Source organism: Jaculus jaculus, chromosome 7 (genome assembly GCF_020740685.1).
Source record: "Jaculus jaculus isolate mJacJac1 chromosome 7, mJacJac1.mat.Y.cur, whole genome shotgun sequence".
In the NCBI taxonomy this organism is placed as follows: domain Eukaryota; kingdom Metazoa; phylum Chordata; class Mammalia; order Rodentia; family Dipodidae; genus Jaculus; species Jaculus jaculus.
This window is the reverse complement of record NC_059108.1, coordinates 142,159,883-142,187,378: the sequence shown is the minus strand read 5'-3', so window position 1 is coordinate 142,187,378 and position 27,496 is coordinate 142,159,883. Positions and strand designations below refer to the sequence as shown.

The 27,496-nt window shown below is 41.8% G+C and overlaps 1 protein-coding gene across 1 annotated transcript in view; it reads left to right on the top strand.

Moving 5' to 3' along the window:
- Positions 1-27,496, top strand: part of Ttll5 (tubulin tyrosine ligase like 5) — a 254,825-nt gene that overhangs the window by 28,875 nt on the left and 198,454 nt on the right. Inside the window, 6 exon segments of the mRNA XM_045154327.1 lie at positions 3,016-3,098; positions 10,401-10,470; positions 10,856-10,940; positions 22,367-22,468; positions 24,942-25,033; positions 25,753-25,860. Coding sequence (XP_045010262.1) covers positions 3,016-3,098; positions 10,401-10,470; positions 10,856-10,940; positions 22,367-22,468; positions 24,942-25,033; positions 25,753-25,860 — 540 coding nt within the window.

Here is a 27,496-nt window from a genome sequence, read left to right as displayed (position 1 = left end):
CACGCCAGGGTCTCCAGTGTTGGGGTAACAAGTACATGTGCCACATTGCATCTGGTTTTACATTGGTTCTGGGGAAGTGAAGCCTGGGCTGGCAGGCTTTGCAAGCAAGCACCTTTAACCACTGAGTCATCTCCACAATCTCTACATTTTTTTAAATTAATTAATTAATTAATTAATTTATTTATTTATTTTAAAGGTAGGGTCTCACTCATTGTAGTCCAGGGTGACCTGGAACTTATTCTGGTCCTCCAGGCTGGTCTCAAACTCACAGCAGTTCTCCTACGTCTGCCTTCCCAAGTGCTGGGATTAAAGGCATGCACCACCATGTCTGTTACATTTTTAAATGATTGGAAAAAATTAAAAGATGAATGTAATTTTATAGCATGAAAATTGTATGAAATTCAGTGTACATAAACAGGATTTTTTATTTTTTATTCCAAATTGGAACACAGCCATGGCCCTTTGTTTACATAGTGTCTGTCATCAGGCAGCAGAGTTGAGTTCTTGTGGCAGAGATTTCATTCCCCCAAACCATAAACTGTTTATGATCAGGCTTTTCACAACACGTTTTCTAGCTCTTACATAGATGTGATAGGGTAGGCTAATTAATCTTCTGCTATTCTAATGCAACATTGTATAGCTTTGTGCATTTGGCATGCCACATGTGTGCAGAAGCTAAGAGTGTACTGTTACAGAAGAGTCCTAGATTGTCAGGTTCTTTCTGTGTGGCACATTTTCCTCATTCTGTTGCATTGCATCAAGAGAAAAAGGCAGGGGAAAATGTGGAAGGATGGACAAAAACTCTTTTTTTCCCCACTCTTCCTGGTGAAATGGTTTATGGTACCGACAAAGTTAGCGTTCTTGTTGGTGAACCTTGAAGAGACCATTAGTCTCCTGTGAGGGGAGAGGGAAGGAAAGTCTGGCAAGAGTTCTGGGGAGGGGTCCTGCAGGCATGCCCAGTGTGCACCCTAACTCATGGTGTGTGCCCATCTGGGAAGCGAGGAGGCAGGCGGGCACACAGGTGGAAGCGCTTGCCTCTTAGAAACTCACACTCTGAGCTTTAGGGAACTTTATTGGGCTCATGCTGTTGTGTTCTAGATACTGTGGTGTTACTATCCTGCTGCAGAGCAGTGCAAGCACTGAGTAAAGAAAGCTTTGTGGGATCTCAGAAACACTTGCATTTACATGGCTTATCTCTGCACATGCCTCTTCTTCCCCTGTCTCTTCTCTCTTTTTTCTCCAGAGAAGAAAAATACCAAGAAACAAAAAGTATCTTCATTGTCTTTCTTTTTAAGGACGTGTGCGTGCTTGTGCTTGCATGCGAGTGTAGGCCACAGGATGACCTCGGTGTTACTCCTCTCAGGCACCAGCTACCATTTTGGAAACATTCTCGTTGGCCCGAGGCTTGCCGAGTATGTCAGACTGGCTGGCCAGCAAGCCCCGTGGACCTGCCTGTCTCCACCTCTCCCACACTGGGATTACAAGTGTGCACCACCACATCCAGCATTTTTATCTGGGTGTTAGGGATCGAACTTAGATCCTCATGCTTGCAAGGCAAGCACTTTACTGACTGAGACATCTCCCTTAATTTTCATCTTTTACTTTCCTCCTTACTTTTGAAACAGTGACAACTATGTCAGTGGGGGCTTTCATCCAAAGGGGAAGGATCAGAGTTAGAGTGAGACTCATCGCTAGCTCTCTTCTGCCTGGAGTGTGCGGACTCAGGAGGACCCAGGCTCAGGCCTAGCCTCTCTGCCCTGTCCTGCTGCATTCCCCAGATGGAAGTCAGAGAAGTCTGCTTCTCCCCAGGCTACATGTAAGACTAGGGACGCTTAGTGCAGTTACCTGTCTTGTCTTCTCATGACCCAAAGGCTTTAGAGGGCAGAGCTGAGGCTAGGGAAGGAACCGAAGCTAATGACTCCGTGTTCTTGTCAATCATCTGTGTCCCTCCCGCCCCATACCTTGCTTGATCAAGGCAAGTTTTCCTCTTAGGAGCTGTAAAGAGTTATTTAAGTGAAGTAACTGTTAGGGGATCTAGTTTTATTTTATTTTATTTTTTATTTTTATTTTTTGGTTTTTCAAGGTAGGGTCTCACTCTGGTCCAGGCTGACCTGGAATTAACTCTGTAGTCTCAGGGTGGCCTTGAACTCATGGCGATCCTCCTACCTCTGCCTCCCGAGTGCTTGGATTAAAGCGTGCGCCACCATGCCCGGCTTAGTTTTATTTTTTAAATTTATTTTTATTTACTTATTTGAGAGAGAAAGTGGCAGATAGAGAAAGGATGGGCACGCCAGAGTCTCCAGCCACTGTAAACACACTTCAGACACATCCACCACCTTGTGCGTCTGGCTTACATGGGTACTGGGGAATCCAACCTGGGTCCTTAGGCTTTGCAGACAAGCACCTTAAGTGCTAATATCTCTCTCCAGCCCCAAGATCTAGTTTTTGTTTGTTGTTTGAGATCTAGCTTTTGACGCTCATTGGCATTGTTTGCTAGTGGTCTCATAGAAGTAAGAATTTCAAAGTTTTCTAAAGACTATTAAAGAAATTATTTAAGAGAGAGGAAGAGGCAGACAGAAAGAGAGTGAGTATGGCATGCCACGGCCTCTGTCAGTGCAAACAAACTGTTGATGCATATGCCACTTTGTGCATCTGGCTTATGTGGGTACTGAGAAATTGAACCTGAGCTATCAGGATTTGCAAACACCCTTAACCACTGAGCCTCTCTCCAGCCCCTAAAGGTTATTTTGACAATAGACTAATGTCCAGATTTTGCTTTACTTTTATTTTCATTCTTATTTAAGAAAAAGGATAGTAAAAAAATAATTATATGAATAATTTCGCTATTTCCCCTTTTAAAGTTAGTCCAAAAATACAGATAATTTTAGCTATTGCTCTCCAGTTAGAAATTTGGAAGGTTTTTTGGGTACCTGAGTAGAAAACCATTGTTAAAATTTAGATAATAAATGCATGTTCCTTCTTTCTCCCCTTTTTATTTCCCAATATTTTGAGCAGATTCATATTCAAAGGATCGGGGACCTTGGATAGTCAAACCAGTGGCCTCTTCTAGGGGGCGGGGCGTCTACCTAATCAACAGTGTAAGTATGGAAGATGCAGACCTGGCACTTGTGGGGGTCCTTCTCATTGAGAGCAGGTATCCCTCTGAGCTTCGCATTCAGGAGTGAGTGGGGCGTGGGTGGGCATGGGCCACTGGGTTGTTGTTCACCTGGCAGTACTTCCTCCTTTGCCAGAGGTCACTTGGTCGATTTTAGGGGAAGGCAGCAGAAAGGAGGAACTTTTCTTCTTTCAGCATATTGTCATGTTAGCTCCTTCGTATGGCTGCAGCAGGCTGACTTGAATGTGGCATGGCGTCTTGTAGTAGCTGGTTCTGTTCCTTATTCTTCCCTCACTTCTGCTCTTTTTCCTTATCCTCTTTTTTCTTTGTTTCCAAATGCCACCAGTGCCTTGATTCTTGGCAAAATTCTCATTAAGTGTTGCTTTAAAATTTAGTATATACAGAGCCGGGCGTGGTGGCACACACCTTTAATCCCAGCACCTGAGAGGCAGAGTTAGGAGGATGGCTGTGAGTTTGAGGCCACCTTGAGACTACATAGTAAATTCCAGGTCAGCCTGGACTGGGGTGATACCCTGCCTCGAAAACCAAAAAACAAACAAAAAAATCAGAAAGAAAAATAAAATTGGTACCTACAAGCTGGGGGTGTGCTCAGTGGTAGAATTCTTGCCTAGTGTGAGGCTGAGTTCAGTCTCTCACATCACCAAAATAATAACTGGTGGTAATAATAATAATAATTATAATACATATACACAGTAAAGAAAATCCCAATTGCAATCTATTTTCTGGGTTTTGCAAGATACTTGGTTGATATAGTTGATTTACATTTTTCTTCTTTTCTCAGCTTTAACATCTTTGATAATTTCCTGTTTTGACTTTTATTATACTCAGATTACCTTCTACCCACCCTTCCGTACTCCATCTCTAAATATGATTAGCTTTTATTTTCATATTTTAAAGGGTTATATAACATATATAATTTTCTTCAATATCTATTATTCAGTTTTTTTCCTTTATAAGTTTAGTAAAAATTTAAGCTCAATAGAGCTAGAATTTATAGCATTGGGATTCTGAAATTTCACTTGTGTTTAAGTCCAGGCTTTTTTCCCCTCCATATTTTTTCTCTTGGATATTTGGTACACCCTTTCCATCTAAAAACTAGTGTTTTTCTTTTACTTTGAGGAAAAGTATTGTCCATCTCCACTTTTAGAACTACTTTTTGAGTCATTTTGGGGTTTTGCTTGTTAACTTTTTTCTTAGTTTTCATTTTTTTTATTTACCTCATCTGGTTCACCACTTTCAGCTCTGTTCTAATGTATATACTCACCCACTGGGGTTTTATAATGGTTATTATACTTTAGTTTCCAGAGACTCTTATTATATTCTGAATGTATTTTATTCTTCTTGTTTGTAAATAAGAACCTATTATTGTATAATAGATACAGTTTGGATGCTTGTCTTTTTTTAAAATTTTTTTTGTTCATTTTTATTTATTTATTTGAGAGTGACAGAGAGAGAAAGATGCAGAGAGAGAGAGAGGGAGAGAGAATGGGTGCACCAGGGCCTCCAGCCACTGCAAAGGAACTCCAGACATATGCACCCCCTTGTGTATCTGGCTAATGTGGGTCCTGGAGAATCGAGCCTCGAACCGGGGTCCTTAGGCTTCACAGGCAAGCGCTTAACCGCTAAGCCATCTCTCCAGCCCCGGATGCTTGTCTTCTTGAGAATACCACCTGAAATGCCTTAAAAATACTCTTTTTTGTGAATTTTGTTGGAATTGTCTTTCTTCCTGCTACTGGTTATTCTCAGGTTTGATAATCCTTAGGTATTACCTGTAAAATTACCTATAAGTAAAATTGGATGCTGGTGTGGCCTTGATTGTGTGGTTGGTCTCTATCACTGATAGCCTTTTCCTGTAAGAACAAAGCATGCTGATTTTTAGGCTTTGCTTAGTTGGGTGTGAGTAAGGAACATGCCCCTTCTACCTTGTCAAGATGAGATGGGCTGCATGGTGATGGGAGGAAGATCCTGGGTATGTCATCTTAGGCAGAGTTGTCTTTGCTTTCTTCCTGTTTGTATCTGGTAGGTAGAGAGTGGTCTCAGGTTGTCCTCTCCTCCATGAGATCCCTGTGCCCCACACAAGATAGCCTTTTAAACACCAACCTTAGGTTTGATTCAAGGGTACAAGGTACTGCTTAAGGTGTTGGAGAAGACCCACAACCTCTGAGTTCCCATGTGCTTGAGAGTTAATGGTGTAATTCTTGATCTTTGGCCCAGCACTCTTTGTGCTTGTTGGCAGGGACTCCTTGTGAAGCTTCCCCCATATTCAGCTGGGGTTCCCACCACTCCATATTTTCAACCTCATCCCATCTGCTCCCACACTTTTGGGATTTCTTTACAGTTTTGGTCTGCTTTGGCCCTTTTTGCTTTTTTATAGCTTTGTTATTTCATAATTTTGAAAAGTAATTCTTTTCTGTCCTTCCAGTGGAATTCTAGAAGGGCAGGCAAGGTGGGGGAGATATGTGTGTGGCCAGTACTTCACCTTAAATTCCCAGTTATCTTCCCTCCCACCTCAGTTATCTTTAAACATTGAACTATTTCTTTTTTTTATGTGTGAGGGAATAATCTTTCTGAGGGATTGTTCGCTTTGTGAACAGTGATGGCCAGACCTGACCTGCTGAGTACATGATAAGCTCCAGAGGTGACAGAGCATCTAGTACCACATCAGACCTTGGCCTAAAGTCCTGTTGCTTGGTCTGGGACACTCTGGAGGCCTTTTACCTTGTGTCTTATGTGACAGAAAAGCTGGTCCTAGGCCTTGGCTGTCTCTACTTGTCTCTGATCTCGGCTTGAAGGTTCCTATCTGACAGCTTTTCCTTCAGTTCCGTGCCAGGAACTCGGTGTTGTTTGAATCTCATAGACAGACAGCGCTAGTTTGGGTTTGGCTTTTAGCTGCCAAGTGGAATCACTATTGAAAGTCAGCTATGGTGCAAGTTTGGTTTTTATTTGCTTAGACATGAGTCAAAAAGAATAGGATCCATTCCCAGCTCCTCTGGGGCTTTTTTCTTTTGGAATGCTCTTTGCCCTAGTGATTTGTTCTTTTAAAGCTAACATCATAAAGAATAGAAAAGTTAAACTTTCCTTAATGGAGCTGGGAACCCCATGCCCCAACTCTTCACCGAGGCCTAGGCTCATAAAGGGAATGACGTGTCTTTAGGGAATGTGCTTTTGGCAGCCTGTGTAAGAGTCTCTTTCCCCCTCCCACCTCTCACTGGGCTGAATCTCTTGAGACCCCCTGCCTAGATCAAAGCACTTGGCAGGACCTTTGCCTATCCCTCCCCCTTAGTGAAGCCTTGGAATGAATCTGATTCTTTTAGGTATTTAGTGGAGGTGCCAGACAGAAGCCTGGGAAGATGCCAGCATGCATAAGGGGAGCTGGCAACATGTGGACCTAATAGGAACACATTCTCATCTCACCCCCAAACTGGCATTTTATCACCTTTTACCCAGACCTACAAACCATGCTGTTAATATTCCTCTTTCTCCTTAACCATCCTTTCTTTTCCATACCTGGAACCTTTCCCATGGAATATGTGACCCATTAGCCAACTGGATGAAGTAACACTTTCCACGGCTGCTGCCTGCTTTCCTTTCAAAGTTGAGAGGGGAGGGAGAGTGTGCTCAGGCCGAGGGTCTGTGCAGAGCCTATGTATGAGCAGGCTAGCAACTGTGCCGGGCTGGAGGTAGGTGTGAGGGTCAAATGAAAGCATCATTCTGTGCCTTCCCACAGGCGTCAAAAGGCCTCTCAGTCAAATTTCTCTTGTAGAAGTTATAATGCTTTGGAAAATATCCACACATAGCGGCTTTTACCATAAAGAGAGGAGAATAAAGGATTTAAAAACTGTGACTTTTATGTAATGCTGAAGAGAGCATGCGGACTCCTGTGGATGGAAGCATCTTGGTTGGGTTGGCTGACACGGCCTCTTAATGATGTGTTCTTATCTCCAGAAACACAGCATAAAGGAACAAACCTGTTTGCTCCAGCTCCTTCAGTAACCTAACCAAATGCCATACTTTCCCATTTTAGTGTATTGAAATGGAGGAGGGGAAACACCTGGTTTTCTGATCAAGGTATGAATTTGATTATTGAGGTCTTAGTCATCCTTGTCGTATACTTTATCCACGGCAGTGTTAATACACTCCCTGAGGTCATGAGGTACAGGGTTGGTTCACTTTGTCCACCCGTACTTGTGAGTGCTCTTCGTTTCTATTGCTTTGTATGTCTTTATCTTAAGTTCTGTGTTTTTCTTACTGTTGGGCAAATATTTAACTGCTCACTCTGTGCCAGGTGCTGTTACTCCTTAAAACATTTGGAGAAAATTTCCTAATTCTTACATGATTACAATTTGGTGCATTCTTCTGGCATGTGGCACATGATAATGAATGCTGTTGAACTGGGAACTGAGTACTAAGAACCACATGGACACTACTGAGTTTGCAGTAATGGAAATTGATATTTCTTGAGCATTTAACATGTACCTACCATTTGCCTTCCAAGTATAATCTCATTTAATTTTTATAAGAGCTCCATGAGATCGTTATTATTTTCTAGTAATTGGTAGAGTCAGGGTTATAGCTGAAGTCTAGCTGATTCTAGAGCATCCACTTTTTTTGTTTGTTTGTTTTTCAAGGCAGGGTCTCACTCTAGCTCAGGCTGATCTGGAATTCACTATGTAGTCTCAGGGTGGCCTTGAACTCATGGCCATCCTCCTTCCTTTGCCTTCCAAGTGCTGGATTAAAGGTGTGCACCACCACGCCTGCTTAGAACGTCCACTTTTGACTACCATGCTCTTCTATTCTACAGTAACTTAACAGACACCCTGAGCTTTTATCTGAAGGTCCAGTGAGGAAAAACAGATATATTTCCAATTTCTACAATTCAGACACTTACTTTGGCTTATTTTAATTTTGGGAAGATATTTCAGCTTGAAATTGAGTGAACTTAAAATGAATTGAGAATTGATAACTAGGAAATAGGCTTGAGAGTATCACAGAGCTTTTCTTAGTTGCTCTTTAATGTACAGTTCTAAACAAAGAAACTATACAGAACTATCCTTTTATTTTGCAAACTTATAGATTATTTTATAATGGAGGTAGGAGTGAGAATTAAAGAAAATCTAGCATATAATAAAGATCTTTAAATAATGGAAGGATTTATGTTCTGCACAATTTAGTGGGTGAGTATATATGATAGGAAATGGAAGAGAGGAAGCAGTGTGTCTTGTTGTACAGAGAGCAGTTGAGTACTCAGTCCCATGAGTATTCCTCACTTGCAGCCTATAGATATTTCCAAAGTTGTGATTGGCTGATTTTAGGCCAGGCGCACAGCCTGAGCTTTAGTGAGTGCCTTGTGCAGTGATTACATGTATGCTTACCCCCTGGTTGACTCAAAATGGAGATAGTACTCTTGAGAGACTGATTAAGAAATATAAGGCTATCTGGAAGTGGTGTGGGTGCTTGAGTCCCATATGGATGAATCGGTTGTGTTACTGTGTTCGTGTGACACAGAGATGGTTGTAGAAGCTGGAGTCTGACTTTGAGATAGCAGCAGTGGGAAATGAGAAGATGATCTCATTCTAACTCCACAGTTGCTTGTTATGGTTGGAATTAATGCTGTGGGTCATAGAATTATCATTATTTTATGAACAGCCTCAGTAGTTGGGTTAGAAAATGCCTTGTTACAAACTTTTGGATTTGGGAGTTGTTTATTTTGGCCAGAATATTGGGAAGTATATGAATAGTGCTTAAAAGTGAAGCCTCTGAGGCACTGCCTGGTCCCAGTGCTGCTTAGTCCTATGATGAGAGCTCCCTGACCACTGATCGGTTCCTCACCTGTACATATGGACTGCCGAACACCTGCCCTTGAGGGTTGGGTGGAGATGAGATAATACTTTGGACATGCTTAGACAGTCTTGGCACATGGTAAATGCTCATTCCATCTATTAAATTTTAATTATTTCTGCAAGTGCTAGTAGTTTTATTCCTGAGCTGCTGCTATAGCTACCATCGTGTACTGTTGTTGCCATTTCCCCTCTGGAGCCCCTGTGTCCTTGCAGCCGAGTATTCTGTCTTAATCTAATCATGCATACTTTCTATTTCAGATATCTTAATCTTACTGTTTCCCTCATCTAGAATCCACAATAACTTCCTGTTTCCCACTACATTAAACTTCAACTCCCCTTGCCAGGAGTTCAAATCCCTTTGGCAGTGGGTTTCCTCCCTCCCTCCTAGTTCTCTAACCACTCCTTCTAGTCATTTACCAGTTCAGGCTTTGAGCCCCAGGCCAGTGAATCTGCCTGACATCCTTTCTGCTGGATTTTGTGCATGGTGCCTTCCCACAGTGGCCTTCTTCCTTCCCCGCCACTTTCCTGATGCTTTTTGCCCTCCTCCTCCAGGACAAGCCTTTCCTGAGTGGCCATGCCTGACTCTTATATTTACAGAATTGGTGTTTTGCATTCTTTTAGATTATATATGTTGCTGTCCCTCAACCTAACTGGGAGGAACTGCTGAATCTAAGTTCTGTGAGGGCAGGAATCGTGTCTGTTCTTATCATTGTAACCCCACTTGCCTTCTACATGTCCAGTAGTATTATTTGTCACTATTTGTTATATCAACAGTTTCCCCATATTCGTGAAAAAGTTGCTTAGCAAGTGCTCTAGGTGAATCAAATACCCATTCCATTTCACAGGAAAAGGTAGGTTCCTTGTGGGTCTGTAATTTAATAGCTTAATGACAGTTGAATTTACCAACAGTGGTATATATATATATTTTTTCCTGAGGTAGGGTCTCACTGTAGCTCAGGCTGACCTGGAATTCACTATGTAGTCTTGGGGTGGCCTCAAACTCACAGCAGTCTTCCTACCTCTGCCTCCCGAGTACTGGGATCAAAGGTGTGCACCATCATACCCAGCCAGTGGTAAATTTTTAAACTCCCATTGGCTGTTGCATTTTGAATGAAGCAAATTTTTATTTTTAAAGTAGATTTTATTTCTTTGGCAAATAACTTTTCAACATCATGTATATAAATCTTTCAAGCTATTTAGGCTACATTTGTTATGTGGGAGGTGCTATGAATTGTTTCTCCAATGTCCCACAGTGATAAAGAACTGCTGTGTCATCTGGCCAATTGAGTATTGTGGGTGCACTGATGGAAGACTTAGTTTTCCACATTATTATTTCTTAATAGGTTAATAACTTTGCTCTGTTAGTATAAATTAGAATTTCTTTTTATTTTTCTCTCTTTTTATGCTTTCTGTTTCCTCAATAGCCAAACCAGATCTCCCTGGAAGAGAACATTCTGGTCTCCCGTTATATAAGCAACCCCCTGCTCATAGATGGTAAGTTGTGATTGATGTGTGACTAGATCAGACTAGATCTTGCTTGGTACCTATGTCTCCAGAGATGAGGATGATTCTTACCATCCTTTGAAGATGAAATGAGGTGTGGTATAGGAGAAGGTGCTTTATAGGCTGTATATGCATCACAATATATTGTTAGGAACTCTACTGTCCATTTTAGTACATATAGTACAATAACCTAGTATAATTCTTTAGTCTCAGGGCAAGGCGTATGGATAGTGTGTGCTTCATGTGGAGAGGAGTGCTTGTTTTTCATAGTTCTTGGTTATGTTGTCCTATTCATTCAGTAATAACAAAAACAACAACAACAACAAAAGTGAATTTAAGTTTTATTGGTACCTGCGAATTCAAACTTTTTTTCTAGATTTCAAGTTTGATGTGCGCCTCTATGTGCTCGTGACTTCCTATGACCCTCTTGTCATCTACCTCTATGAAGAGGGGCTGGCCAGGTAAGGTACTTTGGCTTTGGGTGGACGGGTTGGTGGGTATCAGAATGGATTGATTAAAGAGGTTTCTAAAACCAGTTGCTTCTTTCTGTTAGGTTCAACCCAGGAAAATAGAGTATACTCAGGTGGGCTTCAAATGGCAGAAAGCCTCACTTGCAGGTCTACACAAAGTATGTGGAAACACACATCTTTTCCTCCAGGCACAGAGGTCACAGTGTAGGTTCATGCAGTGGTAGCTCTTTTGAGGATGCTTGGATATTAACATAATTTGTCACTGTTTTTTACAGTACATCTAGAAAAGAATTCACATTTATTTACTTGTAATATACCAGGTATTTATCCTCACAACAACCTATACATGATGCATTTTTTTCAAAAAAATATTTTTATTTATTATTTGAGAGAGAGAGAAAGAGATGGAGAGGCAGGCAGATAGATAAAATGGGTGTGTCTGGACTCCAGCTGCTGTAAACAAACTTCACTTTGTGCATCTGTCTTATCTAGGTACTGGGGAATTGAACCTGGGTCCTTTACCTAGCAGGCAAGCACCTTAACTGCCAAGCCATCTCTCCAGCATGAGGATGCATTTTTGTAGTAGAAGAAATTGAGAGTTAGAGAAATGAGGGGCTTTACCTGACTTCTCTGAGCTTCCCCAGCCAGTTGTAGTGGGCTGGGGATGGGATTGCATTGACTCAACTGTCATTCTTTCATATTTACAGGGGGGTTAGCTGGTTTATTTCTTAATGTGCAAGTCATATTTTCATTGTGGGTATGAGTACAGTTTTTTTCTAGAGGTGTTTCGTAAGTTTCAGGGTAATACCCCTTAGAAAATTAAGTTCAATTTATTTTGTTAAATAAATAAATTTGTTTATTTATTTGAGGCGGGGGGAGAGAGAGAAAGAGAGAGGATGGGCGCACCAGGGCCTCCAGCCACTGCAAATGAACTGCAGATGTGTGAGTCCCCTTGTGCATCTGGCTTACGTGGGTCCTAGAGAATCGAACTGGGATCCTTTGGCTTTTCAGGCTGACACCTTAACAACTAAGCCATCTCTCCAGCCCCTAAGTTCAGTTTTTAATAATTTGGAGTTTTGTTTCTCATACCACAGAACTTTACAGGTCATAGTGTTTCTTTCTTTCTTTCCTTTTTTTTCTCATTCTTTATTAATTACAGAATACTTAGTGTGGATACATCATGAGTTGGTACCATCCCTTCCCTCATCCCTGCCCCCTTCCACTTGGGGCAGGTCACAGTATTTCTATAAACACTTTAAATTATTTGAAATAATTGCATAACTATGCTATGCTTGTTTTCTTCCCTTCACAAAACTCCTTCATTTGTCAAACAAACTAGTTTGCCCTGCAGTTCTGCTGTGTTGTAGTCCCGAAGCAGTAGGTCACAGTGCGAGGTGGCTTGCGTCTACGGGTCATCATGACGAGCTAAGAAGTCCCAGTGTGTGCCTGCTTCTAATTTTAGAAAATGCGTTCTGAAAGTGGAGATGCCATGAATAAAAGAGGCTCTCCCTATATAAATGAAGAAAATAGATACAGTCTCTGTCCTCAGAGAACTTCAGCAGTCCCATTTATGTAGAGGGGCTTTGAAACACGTTATTGTGTTCTGATAACTGTTATGTTTGAGAAAGTTTCTTTTTGTTTGTTTGTTTGTTTCTCATGCTTCATTTCTTCTGATGTGTCAGAACAGAGGACTAAGGGCAGCTTCTAGCTGGTTGAGCCATGTCTTCCCTTCACCTCTAGGTGGCAGTAACAGCTTTTATAAGTTCTGTCATATTCTTAACTTAAGATTTATGAGTTGGGGCCCTGGGCACACTGGAGGCTACTGAAACTCCATAGTTCTGGCCTCTTGTCTCCTGAAAACTGAGAAGGAAGAAAATGAAAATGTTTCCTAGTTGTTGGATAAAACCTGGACCAGGCATGTGTGCATGAACCATTAGCTCTAATTAGGTGTTCTTCACAGGGGAGGCTTTTCTGTTGTGTGGTCACCTGTGCTCCTCTGCTTTGAAGATAAACAAGACTAGTACAAAAGCATAGTGCCTGTATTGTCTAGAACAAAAAAGAAAGTAAAATATACCCCTAACAAGTGCTCAGGGATGTAAGGTGCTGTGTATTTCAGTTTTCTCAAATGAGACTTCTGAGCTTTTCCTCTTGTTTTTTCTTGCTTACCTTCACCTCAGCATGCATCCTCTGTCCTGCTTGGGAGCTGATCCTGTCCTACTGTAAATTGGTCTTGTGGGAAAGATACTGGGTCATTTGTGCATGTTCTTTCTTCCCTCCCTCCCCCTCTCCTTCCCTCCCTTCTTTGTTTTAGTTTTGAGGTAGGGACGGTCTTACTGTATCCCAGGCTGACCCAGAATTCACTCTGTAGTCTCAGGAGGGCCTTGAACTCACAGCCATCCTCTTACCTCTGCCTCCCGAGTGCTGGGATTAAATGCGTGTGCCACCACGCCCAGCTTTTAACCTTTTTTTGGGGGGGGGGTTGTGCACACGTTCTTAAGGCTGTCATACTAATGTGCCTCACACAATGTTCAAAAGGTACTTATTTCACGTACAGTATTAATAGCCTTCTCAATGGGTAAAATTTGACATAATTTTAAGACTTTTCACAAAATGAGAGCAGTACTATCATTTATTATAGGGCTTACTACAAATATATAAATGCTTTGGCTACATGTTGTGTTGGATGTCAGAAGCTACTGAATTGAGTTTACTTCTTGCTTCCAGCAGAAAGTGGCGTGTGCATGTGCCTACGTACAAACTTGCATATTTGTGTGACCAGTGGATGGTTTTCCTCACAAGTAGAAAAGACCTTTTTAAATACACATTGACCCCCCCCCCAAAAAAAAAGCTATGAATTTTCAGGGCATGGCTAGGTTTACCTAGCAATGTAGGTAAATATAAAAGCTTTACTAAAGGCTGGCACGTGGTGGCATGATGAGCTCTTAGCCATGACCCTGCAGGCTGCCCGAGGGCCCGTGTCTTTCCTCACTGTGTATCTTGGCACTCACCTGCTCCTTTTCTGTCCTCACCGTGCGCTCAGCAGTGTCATTGCATTCAGCAGCAGTCTCCAGCTCCTCTGGAGCGGCAGCTTCCAGTGGTCTTGGGTCACGTGTGTCTTATGTAGACATAACTGAGATAATCAGCTTGGGATGAGATCACTAGGCTGTGTTACTTTGAAACGCTGTGAGGAAAACCATAATCTTCCCTAAAGAGATAGAACTGGAGGCAAAAATGATTAGTTTCCTTTTTTAGAAAGAAAGGCTTTTACACCATATCATTTCTTAATGCTAGGTGACCAGAAGTTCATTTCAAAGGCAGTTATATGAAATAAATTATTTGATACAAATTCTTTTAGGGCTGGGCAGATGGCTTAGTGGGTAAATTGTGTGTCATGTAAGCATGAGGACCTGACTTTGGATCCCTACATGCTACATAACCCATGTCAGACGCTGAGTGTGGACGATCCGTGCTGTAATCCCAGTGCAAGGGCAGCAAAGGCAGCTGGACGGGTTGGGTGCACTGCCTTGTTTAGCCATTCAGTAAGCTCTAGGTTCAGTGGGAGATTGGACTCAAAAAGAAACAAAATAAAGAGCAGCTGAGCAGGGCACCCAATGATGGCCTCTACATACATGTACACTCACACAACCATACGCACCGTGCACACAGTGTGCCACTCCCAAAGACATGCACACATACTGCGTACATGTGTATGCACAGAAACGAAAAAATTACTTCAGAAAAAGACCTTCATTTCTTTTTAGGTGTATGTTTTCAGTTGTCCTTGTTTTGTTCACATAGGAAGACCTCTCACTGTTTTCTTATGTGCAGGTAAAATATTGAAGAGGTGTTAAAATGAAGTTGCCTTTCCTCTCCTTCAGTCTGCGTCCTGTGGTCTTGGTAGTAGTGCCCCTGAGGTCCTCCTTGCTTTGCAGGTTGCTATTTTACACTAACAGACACAGACAGAGGTACTATTCACCAAAGTGGTGGAAGATTAGTTTTCTTGTCAGAAGTGGAATCCAAAAAGACTTTGTCCTGGATTTTACAGCCATAGGTAGATCCAGTATGGGGTTTAAAGGATTCGACAAGGCCCTTTTTGAGACAAAACTAATAACCAAATTTGCACTGAAACAGGAAAAATAAAAAGTTAAAAAAAGTTAAAACAATATTGAGTCAAAAACCACATGTGTTGTCAGTGACCCAGAGGTGGGAAGTAGCATCTTTAGCTGCATGAAAGTGCTGTGGAGAGCTGGTAGTCTTGCACCCATGCTGTGGAAGTGGAGGAGAGCGCCCTGGGACGGCCTCATCAGTCCTGCCTTTTCAGCCTCTTCCCCCAGTCATGTATTCAGTAGAAGTGCAGAAAAGACCCCAGAGCATTTGTAATGCCTTTCTTTCCACCTCCAGCCCCAGCCCCTTCTTCAGTAGCTTTTCTTGCTAATTAACACTGGCTCCGCAGGGATATTTACCTTTTCTTTGCGAGATTCCTGTGGTTTTAAAAGAATTTAGGTACTTGCTGATTGCCAAGGAATTCACATTACCTCACGGGTTGCACATTGTCCAGAATATCTGCCGCTGCAGCAGTTGGGGGAAGACAGCAGCGAGGGGGAGAAGCCCTTTGCAGCACTCATTGTCACTCTCCCTGGCAGGCCCATGGTGTTTGCAAAGCTTGAGTCATTTCTGGCGCTGGACACCAAGGCTCAGCCTGGTAATCCCCTCCCAGACGGCGCTGCAGGGCGCTGCCTAGTCACTGCAGCATTCTGGCAGCCCAGCGGCTGCAGCTGGTTGACAGCAGATCAGAGAGCTCTTGGGCCTCTTGTTCTCCTCCGTAAGATTTTTCTAGGTCAGGCCGGGATGAAACCCAGTGGCTTTGGCAAGGCCGCCTGAGGTACTGTCCCTTGATCACCCAGGTCTCTCTGGCTCAGGACAGCTGCACCTGCTGAAAGATGACTCATGTGCCACAGTCAAGGCTGCCTCTTTTCTCTGCATTTGTTCTGAATATAGAAAATATATCTACTAAAGGGAGTGTTTAACTGTCCTACATCAAAACTCTCTGTGACCCTGCCCAGGAGAATATATGCTGCAAGATTCTTAGACTAACAAAATGGGGTTTTTTTTTTTCCAACAGTTAATTAATTTAATTTATTTGAGAGAGAAAGAGATAGAAAGAAAGATAATAGGCAGTCTAGGCCCTCCAACCACTGAAAATGAACTCTAGACACATGTGCCATCTTTTGTATCTGGGTTACATGGGTCCTGGGGAATTGAACCTGGGTCCTTTGGCTTTGCAGGCAAGTGGCTCACCTGCTAAGCTATCTCTCCAGCCCCCACATTGTCTTTGAATAGGGGAAGAGAGTTTGTCATGTCATTAATTTTGTGCCTGCTTTCCCCTTTTGGTTCTGTATTTCTTTTTTTTTTTTTTTTAATTTTTTATTTATTTATTTGAGAGCGACAGACACAGAGAGAAAGACAGGTAGAGGGAGAGAGAGAGAACGGGCACGCCAGGGCTTCCAGCCTCTGCAAACGAACTCCAGATGCGTGCGCCCCCTTGTGCATCTGGCTAACGTGGGACCTGGGGAACCGAGCCTCGAACCGGGGTCCTTAGGCTTCACAGGCAAGCGCTTAACCGCTAAGCCATCTCTCCAGCCCTTGGTTCTGTATTTCTAAAGATCTTCAAATTAAGGTACACTCTCAAGTTCTGGTTATAAGTACCTACCACAGATGTTCCTTGTCTTACCATGGGGAGTTAGGTTCTAACAAACCCATAATACATTGAAAATGTTTTCTGTTGAACATGGACCTAACACATCTAACCCACCTTCTTGATGGTGCAGGTGACTGGGAGCCAAAGCTTGCCCAGCATCGTGAGAGGATGTCACTGTGCACATCACTGGCCTGGGAAGGACAACATTCAGGGTTCAAGGGATGGTTTCTCCTAAGTGCGAATTGCTCCTGCACCATCGTAAAGTAGAAATATTGTAAATCCAATGACCATAAGCCAGGGAGAGGCTGGAATATGCCTCCTAACACTGAAATCTTTTTCTCACACCACACACGAGTTTAGACAAATGACCATCACTGTCTTAAGTCCAAATGAGAAATAGAAGCAAAAAGAACAAGTAAGTGCAGCTTCTAAGAATTTGTTGTCAAAATAATGGCAATCCATATGTGGTTTCAGATTGATTAAAAAATGGGTATTTAGACTTTAAGGGTTATAATGATTATCTAAGAAAGTATGACACTCCTCCCCACTTGTTGGCTTAAAGGGCAAGGCTGTGAAGTTGGAAACTTTCTGAAATCTTGATCTCATTAAGAGGGTGGTTCAAGACTTAATTCATTATGTAAATTTCAGCTTGTGTTAGGACATTTTCAAACTTGGTTCTGGGATGCCTAGTAAATAGTTCTTTCCTTTAGCTTGTTAATGAAGAAATTGTATTGAAATTGTCAGGCCTATATAGGATGAAATGTGATAATATGTGAAGTTCTAATTTAAAGATTACAAACCTAAGTACATACAACTGTGTTCCCTGAAGAAAGTTGGCAGATAGATACTAGAGAGTGGAGAGCAGCTGTCCTACCTAAACACACTTGGCATGCATCATGTCGCTGATACAGGAATGAGCAATTCTTATGTTATATGTTTTTTCTTTTCTTTTTTATTAGAGAAGACAGAACATCTAAGTTTTTTGGGGTGTGAAATGACATTTTTATAAGACTTTCAAGTTTTTGTTTTTTTTTTCCTCTTCTTTCTGAGGTAGGGTCTCACTCTAGCCCAGGCTTACCTGGAATTCACTATGTAGTCTCAGGGTGGCCTCAAACTCTCAACTATCCCCTTACCTCTGCCTCCTTAGTGCTGGGATTAAAGGCGTGCACCATGATGCCCAGCTTTTGTTTTGGTTTTTGGAAGTAGGGTTTTAGTCTAGTCCAGGCTGACCTGGAACTCACTGTGTAGTCTCAGGGTGGCCTCATACTCACAGTGATCCTCCAACCTCTGCCTCCCAAGTGTCCTGGGATTTAAGGCATGCGCCACTATCCCTGGCTCAAGACTTTCAATTTTGAAACCATTTTGAACTTGTAAATAAAAGCTCTAATAACAGTTTGAAGAGCTGCATTTATTTTCCCCTATGCTCAGAGGTTGCATTCAGTTTCTTGGCAGTGGTTCTACGAAGGTTCTTCCTATTCAAGGGACATGATTTGGTTTACTTGTCAAGTCTCTGTAGGTTCCGTGAATCTGGAGCAGATCCTCAAATCTTTCTGTGACTTCATGACCTCAGCATTTTGGAAGATTCCAAGGCAGTCATTGTGCAGATTGTCCCTCAATTTGGGTTTGTCTGTATTTCCTCATGGTTAAAACCTGGGTGGTTCATTTGGGGACAAAATCCCACAAAAGTGATGGTGAATTCTCTCATTGTAGTATATAGTGGGGTTTGACCACTTGATTAAGGTAATATCTACTAGGTTCCTCCACTATAAAGTTATTTTGTCTTTCCTTTTGTAATTACCAAGAATTTTATGAGGTGATACTTTGAAACCATGTAAAACCTCATTATCTAATTTTCACCAATAATTTTAACATCTATTGATGTTCCTTGCCTAAATGAATTATTGCAGTAATGATTGCTGCATGATTTTCCAATTTCATCATCCTTTTAACTTTTTTATTATTTGGCATTTTACTTCAAGGAAAAGGTTTCTCCTTTTTCCATTATTTATTCATTTGTTTATACAGATATAGACCGAAGAATTTCTGTTTTATTTATTGGATGTCTTGACTGTCCTGATTTCTTGTGATGCTCCAGTTGTCTCAGATTTAGCCACTGGGGGCCCCTTTAAGCTGGCTTTTGTGTCCTTTTGACATATTAGTCTTTGAGCACAAAATGTTTCAGGCTCATCTTGTTCTTTTCTTCGACCTTGCCCTAAATCAATCTTATCTCCAGTGAGTACTGGTTACTTTGTTATGGAGAATAGTATTTAGAAGTCCATGTCTGGATACTAAATACACTCACTGCTCTGAGAAGAGATCAAGGAAGCATGTATGCATCTGTGTGCATCTGCAGACAAACACATACACATACATGCTTCTTTCTTTGTTTGCGTGCGTCAAGTAGAAGTTTATCTTAATATTTTGTTTCTAGGTCAGAGGACTGGATACAGATCAGCTTTTGACCTTTCCATTTTTATCTCTATTCCTATATCCTCAGTATATTAATTTTTTTTATTCGGTTTCCTTCTATGTAGCCAATTGCCAAGCCTTGCTGGGTTGCTCTCCCAGTGCACTCAGGCACTCTTGCTGTATGGACTGACCCCCAAGGGACCATGCCCCGCTCAGATAGTCTCCTGTCCTGCTTCAGGGCTTTCTTCATGGGGCCTTGGCTGCTTTTGGCCTTTAAGAAGAATGTTGGTCAAGTAATTCAAGTTAAAACAAAATACCTCACACCCTTGTAGGTTAATCAGATATCAGAACTTAGACTAGTAGACCAAATCTGGGAGTAGTGTGACTCCTGATCAGAAGAAGAGCATGGTGATCAGAAATACTTGACTCCATAGGAGTTCAGTGAGAATGGTACAGTCCACCGGGGCCAGGAGGGCAGACAAGCGTCCATCCCTACCTTTCCTCTGTGGTCTTCTGGGCTATCCACTGGGTACAGCATTAGAATTATCCACTAGGTACAGTGTTACAGAGTACAGCACTTTTGCCCTGTGGGAGACCCTTCTCGTTAAGCCTCCTGTCCCAATTCTTTTTTCTTACTGCTTTTTACCCTTTGAAGAAGCCTAGTCTGTGACATTAGCGATCCTGTTCTTGCTTGGGTTCAGAATAAAATGCCCCAGTGAAAGGAGATGAGGAAGAAGGGAAGTGATTTTGTACAGATACAACCCTCTTGAAAACAAGTATGTGGAGTGACAAATGTATAGGACACCATGTCCAGCTCACTGTGGTCTTCCCTTTTAAAAAATATTGTGAGTGTTTATTTACTTGAGAGAGAGAGAGAGAGAGAGAGAGAGAGAATGGGTGCACCAGGGTCTTTAGCCACTGCAAACGAACTACAGATGCATGTGCCATCTTGTACATCTGGCTTACTGGGTACCAGGAAATCAAACCTGGGTCCCTTGGCTTTGAAGACAAGTGCCTTAACTGCTAAGCCATCTCTTCAGCCCAGTTATTGTTGTTGTTATTATGATTATTATTATTTTATTTGTTTTTTGTTTCTTTGAGGTAGGGTCTTGCTGTAGCACAGACTGACCTGGAATTTACTATGTTGTCTCAGGCTGGCCTCAAACTCACAGTGATCCTCCTAATTGAACCTTCCAAGTTCTGGGATTAGAGACATGTACTATCTCACCCGACTTTTCAGTTACTCTTCTTTTTTTAATTAATTATTTTTTTAATTTACTTGCAAGAGGGAGGAGTTTTTCTTATTGACCAAGATGGAATCTGATACTGAGAGTTAACAGAGAGGATGCTTTCCTTTTCCTGAAGCAGAACTTTCCCCTGTATCAAACCCTTTATTCAGTAGGGAGAAGGTGACATGAGGCACATGCCACTAGGGGCTTATGTCTGCTCATGGTGGACATTGGGGGACCACCCTGGGTTCCTTTCCCAGTTTTAAAGAATTCAAACTGACTCTCTATAGTTGGAGAATCATTTTATGAAAAAGATTGGGATGTAAAAGCAAAGTTTACTTACCGCCAAGTGATGATGAAAAGTTTAAGAAATGCTCCTAGAAGTTTCTGTGGACCTTCTCAAGCCTAGAGATACTCTTGTCAAACTCATTCTTTAGCCATACATGCTTGTTCAAAATTTTCACTTTGTCCACATCCTTTTTCCTGGCCTCATGTTTGTTTATGTTAGCTTTTTGTGTTTAGCTTTTTTTTTTTTTTTTTTTTTTTTAATTTTTTTTATTTGGCTCTTGTATATTTTTGGTACAGGGAATTAGGGAGCGGAGATAGTGGGTGGGTGAGAAGAAATAGAGAAGGGGAAATTTAAATGCTGACCTTTAATGTGGTAAAAATTCATGTTGACTTCATAGTCTGGGTAAGCATATGTAAATAATTGGTAAATTATATGAAAATAACCTTGTGGCCTTCCAGGTCTTTTTCACACACTTAAGTATGTTTCGTGGGAAGACCACTTTAGGGAAGGGTGATATGGTTACGGCAGTATGTAAACAGCAGTTTATATTTGCAGTAACCATTAGCCTTGGGTGGCCTTTGTTGATATTGAGCATCACTGGAACATTTTCACTCTGCTTGCTTCCTGCCAAGGCCAATACATTTTATGCTTTTGTCTTCATTTGATAGGCCAGGATATCAAACAGTTGTCCTATTTTCAGTAGGCTACAGGTTTAGTCCTTCTGTCTTTTGCTGTCATTCCAAAGTCAGAAATTTGCTCTTGTACCGTGGCCATGTTGATGCTGATCTGCCTTATCTGTTGTTGGCACTACTGTTAGTACTCTCTCTAAGTGAGCAGGATAGTTTTATGCTTTTGTGTGCTTCAGGTCCGTACACTACTCAGTGCATAATTTTCTCCCATAGACTGTTGCACTAAGTCACTGTGGATAGCGCATCGGTGTCCTTGAAGCAACATGTAGTTTCCTAGGGTGTAAACTACCATGTTTTAAGTTTATTTTATTTTATTATTATTTTTGTTTTTGCTTTTGTTTTTCAATGTAAGGTCTCACTCTAGCTCAGGCCGACCTGGAATTCACTATGGAGTCTCAGGGTGGCCTCGGACTCACGGTGATCCTCCTACCTCTGCCTCCCAAGTTCTGGAATTAAAGGCATGTGCCACCATGCCCAGCTGTTTTAAGTATTTTAAAAAATTTATTTATAATTGTGGTGCACACATATTCATACTCTCTGTATCTGTCTCTTTCTCTAAAATAAATAAATAAATTTTAAAGTGGAAAGATGTAATGTATCTGTGGAAAAGTGGCACTTAAAACAAAAAATATTTGCAAGCAGAGAGAAAGAGAAAGGGAGAGAGAGAAAGAGAGAGGGAGAGAGAATGGGCATGCCTGGGCCTTTTGCCACTGCAGACAAACTCCAGATGTATGTGCCACTTTGTGCATCTGGCTTACATGAGCACTGAGGAATTAAGCCCAGGCTTTTTAGGGAAGTGACTTTAACCACTGAGTCATCTGTTTAGCCCCTGTGTTTTCAGTTTTTATCCTTCCTATTGATATAATGTATAGTTTTCATACCTAGTTAAAAATGCGGTATAATATGACCTACTTCCTGGAGTTACTTTTAGGGATTGAATTAATACGTGATGATATCTCTGAATGAAACAACATGGCACAAGCACTCACCTAAACACTAGCATTGGTTCTATAATGTTGTCACCCTCTTTTGTTACTTTGATACTCCTGATCCTCAGTTTGATTGAAACTGTTCCTGGCATTTAACCATGTTCTTTCTGTCAGGTTTGCAACTGTGCGATATGACCAAGGTGTCAAGAACATTCGGAACCAGTTTATGCATCTGACAAACTACAGTGTGAATAAGAAGAGTGGAGACTATGTGAGGTACTGGCTGGGTCTGAGCTAAGTCAGACTTGGGTGTGGGTGTTGGAGAGATGGACAGTTCATGTATTGTTTTGGAGCATGAAGTCAGGTTTCTCCCCGGAACATGCAGGTGACTCAGGTTGGCATGGTCAGGAAACGGTTTTGAGGCCTATCTGGTGCTGTTTCTCCATTGCTAACCCAGTTATAGGGTCACCTTTCTCTACTAAAATACCCCTTTACCATTTTGTCTTTCCTTACTTGGCTTAGGGGTGGGAATTTAATAGACATACGGAACTATTGTTTTGGTTTATTTTTCAAGGTAGGGTCTCACTCTAGCCCAGGCTGACTGGAACTCACTATGTAGTCTCAGGGTAGTCTTGAACTTAGGCGGTCCTCCTACCTCTGCCTCCCGAGTTCTGGGATTAAAGGTGTGCTCCACCACACCTGTCTTGACATATGGAACTTTTTAAAAGTTAAGAAGTAAGGTCATTTCAGCAGGTGGAAAATGTATCAAAAGCTTAAGATCATTTGTACCCTTTGACTTTGACACAATAGTTCCATTTCTAGGAACTTTACCTTTGGGAATAGAGGATATATGCACAGAATCAGAGATAAGAATGCCCTTTACTGTCTGTTATTAGGTGGAAAAAGCACATGATGAGACAGTAGATGAAGGTCTTTCTTGAATCCATCAGGTATCCAGAGCTATTTATTTTTGCTGAGAGGGGAGAAAAAGAAGGCTATGTCTTAAAATGTTAACTAATTTTAACCATAGGATTATGCGTAGTTGATTTTTCTTTTACCTTCTTTGTGATTTTCCTTTTTTTTTTTTTTTTCCAAGGTAGGGTCTTACTCTGGTCCAGGCTGATTTTATTTTATTTTCTAAATTTTTCTAAAACAACCCATGATCAGGAACCAAAATTAGGAAAAAAATTTAAAGAAAGAAATGAGGCCATCTCAGAAAAGAACTTAATGGAAGGGAGTACTACCAATCTATGTGGAAATAATTCTTTTTGCTCTGTTTTCCTTCATCCTGATAATTTTGCCAGAAAGTGGAAAAATAGAAAAGAATCCCAAATAGTCACTTTCTACTCGGACTAAAAATAGATGACCAGCAGTTCCAAGGAAGAGAGAAAGGATCTGGAAGTGATGGGGTAGTTGCTGAGGTACAGGGTTTCATTGAGTGTCCTGTGACCAATATTAGAATTGCTTAGAGCTGTCATATCCTCATATCCTTCTCTTTAGAATACAAGTGGGTTGCAGGACTCTACCATTGTCAGGACTCAGTTGTATTCTGCCCTGGTGGCAGTGGGATGCTCACCACTCCCACTGTTTCTCTAGTGCATTCACCCACCAGTGACGCCTCAGAGGATGTGGGTAGAGCTCTCCACCACCACACAGCCGGAACTTGCTTCACATGCCAAAGCAGTCTTGTGTGGCATTAGCGCTTTAACATGGTGTAATAGGGGGCTGGAGAGATGGCTAAGCCATTAAGACTGTTGCTTGCAAAGTCTCACAGCTTCAGTTTGCTTCCCCCGTACCCAGATGTGCACAGTATTTGTGGCTCTGGAGTTCATTTGCAGTGGCAGGAGGCCCCGATGCCTCCATATTCATTCTTCCTCTCTCTCTCCCGTTCTTTGCAAATTAATAAAAAATGGTTTTTAAAATATAAGATAAGCTTACTAACATATCCCAATTTGGTTCTGGTCTGAAAATGGCATCTGAGATGGTTTTCTGGACTTATGTGACATTCATGTCAAAGACAAGATGTGTTATGCTCCATTGTTGTTAATTTATTTTAAGTATTCTTTTTGTTTGTGTTTTGCTTTTCTTTCCTTTTTTGTTTTTATAATTCATTTATTTGAGAGAGAGAAAGAGGCAGAAAGCAGGGAGTGAGGTGGAGAATGAGCACGCCAGGGCCTCCATCCACTGCAAATGAACTCCAGATGCATGTGCCCCCATGTGCATCTGGCATATGTGAATCCTGGAGAGTCGAACTGGGATCCTTTGGCTTTGCAGACAAATGCCTTAACTGCTAAGCCATCTCTCCAGCCCTAGTTTTTTTTTCAAGGTAGGGTATTCCTCTAGCTCAGGCTGACGTGGGATTAGTTTCAGGCTGGCCTTGAACTCAAAGCCACCCTTCTACCTCAGCCTCCCATGTGCTGTGATTAAAGGCATGTGCCACTACTCCTGACTACTCTTAAACTCATTTATAATCTTTCACACCTTTCTTAGGTTCTTTCATTTATACGTAATTGTTTGGTTATAAAATAATTCACTTTCTTTTCTACCCTCTTCAATAAAGCAAACTGTTTTCATTTTAATTTTCATTTAAGAAGCTGGTACAGAAAGGAACCAAGAAAAAAATAAGTAGAAGCCAACAAAGTGACAGCTTACTAAAAATTAAAAAAACAAAGGATGGCTGTTTATACAGAAACTCATTTCTACAGCCAGGCCTAGTGGTATGTGACCTTGATTCCTTCCTTCATTTTAGTTGTGATGATCCTGAAGTAGAGGATTATGGGAACAAATGGAGCATGAGTGCTATGCTTAGGTATCTCAAACAAGAAGGCAGAGATACGACTGGTGAGTACTAGACCCTTTTCCTTTTCAATTCTGCTTCCTTGTACAACTGTCCCATGGTTTCTTGTCAGAAGTTCCTTTTCTAATTTTGTGCTGCTGAGATAGATGCCCAATGGGGTGATTGTTCTTGTTACTTTCCCCTGTGGTTTACAAGATGGGAAACAGACTTTCTACCATACCCCCAGCCCCTTGTCTTATTTCTGCTTTGGAAGGCATTAGCTTTTGCTTTAGTACTTAGTGAATTAGTCCTTCTTGAATGCTAAACTATGGACTGAAATGCTGTCTGCTTTTTTGGTAATATATTGTCTATCTCTGTATTGGCTCTGGGTAAAAGTTTTTCTAAGGTGCTGTCTCTCCAGTTCTTGAGATGGAGAATGGACAGAGTGGATTTTGAGTACAGGGCTTGGAATCAAAATGGGCCCTATGCTAAGCCTTGCAGAATGGGAATCAATGTAAAAAAGAGACATTTAGCTCACATGAGCAGGGTGATAGGGAGTAAGGAGAGAAGAATGACTTCTGCAGTCGATGTCTGTCTTTTGTCACAAGAGACTGTTGCAGTCAACTCTGGTCACCTACATTTTCTCCTGTGTCAAGTCACAGAGGGAACATGCCTGCGCCCATTGAGTGAGCATGCATACATAATGACACTGTGACCGGAATCTGCTCCTCTTACTGCAGTAGTATTTTGTAGTATTTCTTCAATTAACAATTTTCTTTTTCAGCATTGATGGCTCATGTGGAAGACCTGATCATTAAGACCATAATCTCTGCTGAACTAGCTATTGCCACGGCCTGTAAAACCTTTGTTCCACATCGCAGCAGTTGTTTTGGTAAGGAGCTCATTGTGTTCTACAAGGAAGGTCTTGAGAATTTGGGATGGGATTCTGGGGAGAGACACTCGTGATTCCACAGGAGTGAGAGGCACATTGTGGCCTTTCTTCTAAACTGAGGGAGTAGATGCATGCCCTACCAACAAGCCAGAGGTGAATTCAGTTGGAAGTCCCCTGAGGAGTGAGTTACTTTCCGAGTGGAAAGCAGGGATTAGAACCGAAGTGTGGGTCTCTGTCAGAGTGCAGTCAGAAAAAGTCTGCACTGAGCTGTGTAGGAATCCAGCTCTAACAAATATATTCCAGAGTGCTCTGGCAGCCAGACTGGGAACAGATCCAAGAAGCTCTGGCTGGTACCAGCGTGTGCTTTCTCCCATTTTCCGATGACTCCTCCTTTTTGTTTTAGTTTTCTTTTTAGTGGGTTCTCCCCTCCCCCTCTTCCCTTTTCTTTCTTTCCTTGTTTGTTTTTTTTCCCCTTCCCTTTTGCTTTGTCCTGGTTGTACGGAGAAGAAGTAACCAACAGTTCACAACTCTGGAACCAGGAAACCTGTTAACCTCCTGTGACTGTTACACTAAAGATGCTGGATGCATTTGCCTTCTTCATGGGTAGGAGCTGACTAATAATTGCCAATATAATGTCCATAAAGCCAGGCAGGCTTTCAGCAGATGTCAGGCCTGTTAGTAAAACATACCAGTGTCACTGATAGCAAGAATAGTTAAAGCATGGAATGGAGTAACATAATTAACAAGGATACAGGAAGTATGACTTGCTTAGGAGGCAAGAGAGTAGGAAAATAAGGATCATGGGCTGAAGAGTTTGATAGCCTTAATTTGAAGCCCATTTGCACCCTTACTACTTTGCTGTTTTTCTAATCCCTCCTGAGAGGACCACAAAGATCAGACGATACAGATGATACATGCAACATTCTTGGCCCAATGTCTGGTCTTCAGTATTATAGTTCTTGATATCTTTAATGAATTATGACAGTCTGTACTTGAGAGGCATTCAAGTAAGGGAACCCTGAGCTGGGCTGGAAAGATGGCTTAGTGGTTAAGACACTTGCCTGCAAAGCCAAAGGACCCAGGTTCAATTCCCAGGACCCATGTAAGCCAGATACACAAGGTGGCACGTGCATCTGGAGTTTGTTTGCAGTGGCTGGAGGCCCTGGTATGCCCATTCTCTCTTTCTCTCTCTGCCTTTTTCTCTCTCACACAAATAAATATAGTTAAAAAAAATTTTTTTAAAGGCTGGTCATGGTGGTTCACATGTTTAATCCTAACACTTGGGAGGCAGAGGTAGGTAGATTGCTATGAGTTTGAGGTTATCCTGAGACTACATAGTGAATTCCGGGTCAGCCTGCAGTAGAGAGTGTCCTCCTATCTCGAACAACCAAAGGGGAGAAAAAAGTATGGGAACCATTGAAACTGAAGAGAAGATGAAGAGAAATTAGAACCTAACAATACAGCAAAAACGGAGGTCATAGGATCTTTTTAAAGGGAAGGGGAGATCTTGCAATGGCTGCCTAGGTATAAGTAACATCTATAATAGAAACTTGCAAGCCTCAATGACCTGACTCCAGCTGACTCTTCTAGGATTCCGTTTCCCTTTCGTCCGTTCCAGATCAACTGTTCTATACTG